Source organism: Chrysochloris asiatica, unplaced genomic scaffold, assembly GCF_000296735.1.
Source record: "Chrysochloris asiatica unplaced genomic scaffold, ChrAsi1.0 scaffold00897, whole genome shotgun sequence".
Classification (NCBI taxonomy): Eukaryota; Metazoa; Chordata; class Mammalia; order Afrosoricida; family Chrysochloridae; genus Chrysochloris; species Chrysochloris asiatica.
Genome location: NW_006409415.1, coordinates 1631 through 9239, shown reverse-complemented (window position 1 = coordinate 9239; position 7609 = coordinate 1631). Strand labels below are relative to the sequence as shown.

The 7609-nt window shown below is 40.4% G+C and overlaps 1 protein-coding gene across 1 annotated transcript; it reads right to left on the bottom strand.

Annotated features, from left to right (window-relative positions):
• Positions 1-1296: 1296 nt before the first annotated feature.
• On the bottom strand, positions 1297-3065 carry LOC102819883 (prostate and testis expressed protein 1-like). The gene is made up of 3 exons (XM_006878006.1): positions 3011-3065; positions 2121-2249; positions 1297-1439 (listed from the first exon to the last, which is right to left on the bottom strand). The coding sequence occupies exons 1-3, from the start codon at positions 3063-3065 to the stop codon at positions 1297-1299; spliced, it is 327 nt and encodes a 108-aa protein (XP_006878068.1).
• Positions 3066-7609: the final 4544 nt, after the last annotated feature.

Genomic DNA, 7609 nt, shown 5'->3' with positions numbered 1-7609 from the left:
TTCTGCTGTGCATGGGATCACTGTGAGTCGGTTCTGACTCGATGGCACCTGACAACAACAACAGTGGCTTGTACATCCTGCTTCCTTTACTTGACATAGAGGTGCTTTTTCATATGGCTGCTCTTCCTTATTTCCTTTTGTTGTGACCTACCAAAACAGCCCTCACTTCTCACCTTAAACGTCACTGTCTTAGAAGACCTTCCTAGTATCTTAGTCTGAATTCTTTCTTTTTTGAAAAAAAAAACAACAAAAAACTGCCCTGTCATATTCTTACATTGTCTGCAAATGGAGTTTGCTAGATATTTGTAGTATAATCAGTAGCACAGAGTCTGAATCTATACTGCCTAAATTTGAATCTAGGATGCTGTTTTTCACTTATATGACCTTGGCAAGTTACATAATTTCTATATGATTCAATTTCTCTCAGTGTGATCATCAAGTGATCATGAGAATGGAGTTGTCTATAATTAACTGATTTGGGGGGAGGGGGAGTCATCAAGCTATGAGATTGGGCATATGTACTAGCAGTCTGTCATCTACTGGAAATGAAAAATTATAGTGCAAATAAGCTAGAGAGCAAGTGGAACTTCTATTTGATTGCCTTCTTTCTTGTATGATACGCCTGTGGTTTCTTATGACCAACTGAATTGAGGCAGAATAAACTGAGTTTTTACAGACATATTCTAGCAACAAAAAACTTTATGCCTCCCCATGAGTTTTCCAGAAAAGCAGTTAGCCAGCACCCTCTCAACTCCATAGATTCCTCCTTCTCTTCTTCTTCAGACCCTAATGGCAAAGAAAGTCTCATTCTACAATGCAAATTCATTTCTACTTCCTGACTGTCACATTCTGAAGTTATAAGTAATAAACAAAATCCAGGAAGGCTTAAGATATCCCTTCACTCTGTCCATTCCTCCTAGTGAGGCCAGGGCTACTTGCTTTAACTGGAATGGGAATGGAAGAAAAGAAAAGAAAGAAAGAAATTTTTTAAAATATGAAAACATGGAAGAAAAGAATCAGGAAACAAAAGGTTGTTTTTTTTTTCATTTGAAATTGTGTTATCCTCTTCAATTTCTGTATATATTGAAATCACTAGATTTTGTAAAAATCTGGAGACTATATTGATCCAATTCTCTTGTCTTCAAGTATTGAGAAAGAAGATAGAACATGAGAGGACATTTACTTGCAAATGCAGAGGCCAGAGTCAGGTTCTTGCAGCCCTTCTCTGCAGTGTGTTTTTGTAGGAAGTCATTGTGAGGAGGCTCAGGCAGGAAGGTCACCCAGAGATTAGAGCTCCTAGAGATTTTCATTGCACAGGTGAGAGTCCCTGCAGCAGCTGAATTCCACAGTATAGATATTCCACTTTATGTTGTCAGCATCAGCACAATTCTTTTGGCAGCCCTTGAAGGTTAGCCAGAGATCATAGGTCAGACCAATCTCTGAGGAAAGGAAGAGAAACAGATCAGCCAGTCTGGCCCCAAGACTTCTGTAAGGAAGCCTTGAGGCTCTTTAAGTCTAATGTCAAGTACAGGAAGACATGGCAAATTGTGTGCTTCCCAAGAGAAGAACAATGACAGAGCCCCTAAAAAAAAAAAAAAAATCTCATGGAGAGGAGTAGGGAGGTAATAAGAGTTATAATTCAAGGAATCCCCAGGCTGCATTGTTCCATGGAGAATCTTAACACTGACAAGAGAACACTGACCACTAAGGTTGGGGAGATAGAAAAGTCAGATGTTTAGCTTTACCCACCAAGGGCCACATAGTGCCTAGTGCTGACAGTAGTCTCTTGGTTTCCACAGTTTAGGCTAATTAATTAGGGAGTCCAGACAATCCGCAAGAAAAGGAGCTCCCCTCAACAATACTAATGACCAGTTGTTCTCCACTGGTACATTGTGGCTTTCCTGTTCCCTTCAGGCTTTCTAAGGCATGGGTCCCATAGACACACCCTCACCCTTACTGCCCACCTCCATCTATTTTTTCACTGTAGGACTGGGAAGCCATACCAGTTATCCCAGGACTGACACTGGCTATAGTAAAGTAAGGCCTTTATCTCACTATGACTGATTAGTGTCTGTCTGCATTCACTGCCCCTTCCATCTTCCCCCCAAGCCCAAACTTACTTTTGTACATCTTCCCTACTACACAGGCTTCGTTTGTGTCTGCATTACATATTCCTCTTCCTCTGGAGCACTCTTCTCCTGGAAACTGGAGGTAACACATCCTGCACTGAACAGTCTCTGCAAATTCAGCTAGAGAATAGGGAAATAAAAGTGAGAGCAAATCTCAAACCACCTTATAAGGACCTATTTTCTCTTTCAGGCTTGAAGTTGTCTTGGAGTCAGAGGATTTTGCTAGAACCCATAGCAGAGCATCTGCCTCTATTAAATAGGCTACACTAAAAGAGTGACTTGAGTTTGTTGTCTCTGGAGTTTTAGCATGAAAATAAGAGTGGAAAGAATGGTAGAAGAATAACAGAAAGAGAAAAAATTCAGGACTGAGATGATCAGAGCAGATCTTATTCAGACCCACTAAAATTATGCTATTTGCCAGCAGCTTATCTTTTATGATGATTATTATTATTGCTAGAAAAGATAAAATAAAGCCTGCAATTATATCTGATATATATCCCTGCCTAAGACCATGGTCATGTCCCCTTCAGGATTCATCCTAGGTTCTTAACATGGAGTCAATCCAACCCCTTTCTATCCCTCCAAGTCCATGTTGTCAATCTCATTTCATCTCTGTATCTGTTCCCTCCTTCCATTTAAGTCTTGTTGGGCCTTTAAGACAACCTAACCTCTCAATAGCACAGACACAAATGATAAAGCAAACACACATTTGGAGTTTCATGTCCTTCTTTTTAATTGATCCTATGTGGAATTCTTACCTGCATGTGTTTGAAAGCTGACAAGGGGACAAACACCTGAAATCATGACCTCCTACACTTTGGACATGGCCAGGTCAGGCATCAGAAGTAATTATTCCCTTTCCTCCTTTCCCTTTGTCTTACCCTTCATCACACTCACTGCTAGCCTTGTCAGATGTTGCTCATCTTTTCTTGTCATATCTAAAATCAGCTTCTATCCCAGCTCCATTGTGCTGGAATCAAGGATAAGGAATATTTAAACACTGACAAGGGAACATGCATGGCTCCCTTCAACCTCTAGTGTCCACCCCAATACCCCTCTTTCCTCTCCTCTTCCCAACCCCCAACTGTTCCCAATGCAGATCCATTTATACTTACCTTGGAGAACTTGTTTTAGAAATGATTCGGATAACACTACAGAAAAAAAAAAAAAAAAAAGATGCATTTTCTGGTTACAATTTCATTTTCCAAACCCCAACTCACAGATTCTTTGGAAATGACCCACTAGTCCTCTCTAATGTGCTTTGTTGTTGTTAAGTGCCGTCGAGTCAGTTCCGACCCATAGCGACCCTGAATAGGGTTTCCAAGGCTGTAAATCTTTATAGGAGCAGAAAGCCTCATCTTTCTCCCATGGAGTGGCTGGTAGTTTCGAACTTCTGACCTTGCGGTTCGCAGACCGATTCATAACCACTAAGCTTAAGAGAGGGCTAAAGGTCTTTGGTGCATGTCCCCGAGATGTGACTCACTGTGGATGAAAGCCATGGCCATAGAAAAACATTTCATTATGCTTCTGTTACTATATGGCTCTCTCAAAAAGGTCTTCTATGACAGAAAGTCTGACCCAGTCCAGAATCTTGGACATGTCTTACCAACTGTCCACCCCAGAAGCTTACATGGAAAACAACAGAGAAAGGTAGAGAGTCCCAGCAGGAAAAACTTGTCCATTTTGGAGGAAGAGAGAGCCAGTGTAGGGCATGAAGCTGTAACGGAGGACTATTTATACATCTATGAGGTTGGGCTTTACCAGAAAGGGTTAGGGGTGGGGAAAAAATGGAAGTCCTACAAAGGTCTACCCTGCTTCTATGAAAACAAGTGACTATAATTTATCTTATTGGAAACTTGGGGAGAAGGGACATTGACCAGTCAGTACTGGACCTGATTTATTCTAATCTGATTCTAGGGATTTCTTATGCCGAGTTCCACATTATTGGAGAACTCAAGGCTGAAGTAGTCTCTAAATTTGGGAGAATATATGAGTTCAGCTAACTGACATGCAGAAGGCAGGAAGAATCCTATGCACAGAGCCTGAAAAAGTGTAAACTTATAGGGAATGGACAAAAATCAGTGGCGGAAATCTTAGGCTCAGAGATATGAGCAGAGGATCTTCAGGGGGTCAGTGAGATTCCCACTGCCATTCCTAGAAAGAAGTAAATCCTGGGATGAAAGAGGAGAGAGCTGAGGTGCTGGGTCTTAGACTGGATTGAGTAGGGCACTGGTTCCATTTCTTGGCGTTTTCTGTTGGCTAAGATTAGGAAGGACTTCAGTTTGGAGAGAGGTTAGAGAAGACTGCAACCAAAGGAGGTAGGCAAATCCTCCACACTTCGTGTCAAATTAGGTGTGCTGCCTGAAGGCAGCTAAATGTACAGAGGATTGAGCCTGTGCATTCTAAGAACAGACACAATTTGTATCTCATTCTAAGCTTCCTGTTAGATGTGATAATTTATTCCAAAGCCATCTGTAACTAATAATGAATGTTGCAGTTCCACCTCTGCTGGCACTGGAGAGAACTGATGGAAGGTTCTGTTCTATGCTGACAGCAAATAATGCAGAACAAGTCACAACTGAAAAGGAACAGACTGCAATAGGGCATACTGTTGTTTCCAGCCTAGCAGATGGTAGATTAGGCCAACACTGGCTGAACTGGTAGGGCTTAAACAAGTATGATATGTGGAACATTAAGCATCACCACAATGGATCTGAAAGTATTTGAGAAAGAACAAAAGTGAATTTTTTTTTCATTCATGTCAGATGGGTGATCAAACGATTGCACTTTGAAGCTTTAAACAGACATGCTTTTATTTTTTATTACAAGCTGATGAAGCTCATATGCTGGATTACATATGATGGCCATCCATATTTTGAGCTGTATGGTAATCTTCTGGAGAACAAACACAGTTTCTTATCGTTTTTCACATAATATGTAGCATTTTGTTCAACTGACATTGTAGGTGCTGTTGCTATTGTTCTTAGTTGTCATTGTGTCTGCATGCCCAAAGAGCAAACTGAAATTTCATATTGAAAGATAGAGATGTCCATTAGTTAACTGCATAACTGGGACACAAACTATACTGATAAAGCTTTAAAACAGTACATTAAGTACTAAGGTATTACACATAAGCATACACACACCTACATACCTGTGTTCATCCCAATGACATCATTGATTTTTTTGTTTTCTTTTTTTGCTCTGGGTAATCACTAGTCAATCTATCCCTTTCCTTCCTCTCATCCCCTTTAAGACCTGACCTTTCACATCTTCCCTGAGTTTTCATATTATTCACCCCTACTTTATATGGCCCGCCCTTGTTTCCTTCCAGGAATTCCATATTAATTCCTTAGCTAATGGTACTTCACAATGAGAAGGGCACACTCAAGGTCTTCCCAAACTCAAGAGTCATAAATTGGCCCTTCATCTACTAACATGCTTGTATGTTATACCACATCCCCAAATGCAGAAACTTTCTCCTCCCAGATGTATTGATTAGCCTGAACTGCTTGTCTATATGTGAAATCATATAATATACATTCTAAGAGTCACTCTTATTTTGTATGAAGTTTCACTTCTTCCCAATATTCCTGGTGTGGTGCTGTATAGGGTTACTGATGAGTGGCTGGTGAGGTTGAACTGCCAACATTGCTGTTCAAACCGACCTTGAGGTTGAATACTTATACTACGGCACCACACCAAGACAGGGTATGTTATTGTTGTTATTCTTAAGTGTCATCAAGTTGGTTCCAACTCAGAGCGACCTATGTAGGGTTTCCAGGATTGTGGGTTTGAAAAGCCAACCTTGTGATTCGCAGTCCAGTGCTAATTCTACAGTGTTATACCAGGAGTCCAAGACATGGTATGAAGGTGTGTAAAATATAGACCCTATCCTTGCCATTATGGATCTTGGAGTATACATTATTTTGTTGTTGTTTTGTTTTATATTTTGTATTTTCACTTATGTACATTTTGCCTTCTCCAAAAGATTCCAAGTTCTCTGTTGGGAAAGATCATCATAAAATGTCATTTGTATCACCTGCCCACTTCATCCCCACTGGTTATCACCATGCTAATTGCATAGTGTGGGAAACTAAAATGTACTGCTCATATACCAAATGGCAAACACTTTGCTTAGTACATTAAACTCATTTATATTTACAATCTCTCCATTAATCAGATACTGAAGCTTAGATGGTTGGTGATGAGATTCAAACTCCAGTCAAACTCTGGAGCCTATTCCTTGTCAATATGCAAATGCTTGTGAGAATATATCCATTGGATTGAGCCCTAGGAACACTGGATTTGTGTGAGAAAAAAGACAGATCAGAAATTTATGCCTCTGTTTTTCTGGATACAGGAAGACTGTTGTGGCAGAGCTAAGGTGTTGGAACTGGTGAAGGAATGATGGAAGAAAGCTCTGGGAACTGGAAACAGTGATTGTTTAAGCACTTAGACATGGGAGAGTGCTCAGAGGAAGGAAGACATTGATGGCACTGCAGAAGGGGTGTTGTTAAGTGAAGCCAACAGGAAAAGGCCCAGAGAGATGAGCTCTCTGGTAGTGCTCCCAAGTGCCAGAGGAAGTCTGACTGGATCCTTGTATTAAGAAGGGAGAATAATACAGAGGTTTCTGCAGAGTTTCATGAGGTCCAAACAGGGTGGGAGATGGATGGTGGAGTCAGTGTTTTAGAGATATCCATTCCTGTTCAGCCTAGCACCACTGTTCCAGAAATAGCTTGAGATCCAGCCCATGGTATTAGTGGAACAGAACAAAGCACCTTGACCTGAGGACCTTCTTATTACTAAAGCACAGTTAAGAAGGGGAAGCTCAGTCAGGTGAGAAAGGGAACAAGGAGCACTAGAAAAAGACAGCTCTAAACTCTGGGACATATTCAGTCAAGGGTGAGCAGGGAGTAAGAAGACAAGATGTACCAACTTTTTTGTACATTTAAAAGATAATAGTAACTTTCAAAGACTAAACATGTGCCTGAATGGTTGGAAAATCAAAGGTTAGAAAGAAGACACAGTCTCTTTTTCAAGTCTCTAGATATTTCCTGAGGACGTATAATGACACATATTATAGAAAAGTGAGACTCTTGTAACACCTCCACTCTCTCTCCCTATGCCAGAAAAGTCCCTTCTCCAAACAGGTGTCTGGAATGCATATCCAAAGACACTCTGCTGAAGACAACTACATAGGTATCCATTGAGATAACCAGGCCGCCATAATTTCCTGACTGATGTAATAGCCAAAATTTTAGTATCATAAATATATTTTAATCAATAATATATTTTCTTTTTTTGTAGAAATTTCAGAATATTTCTCAGTTCTCAATATTTGTTTGTGGTTTATCATTCTATCTCCTATCCAATCTCCCAACTTTCAGTTCCAGCACTCAGTCATTTTGAAGTATTTTAGGAGGCTCTATTTTGGCACTTTTGTTATTCAGACGTTCTCTTGTCTCCTGGATTCTTCC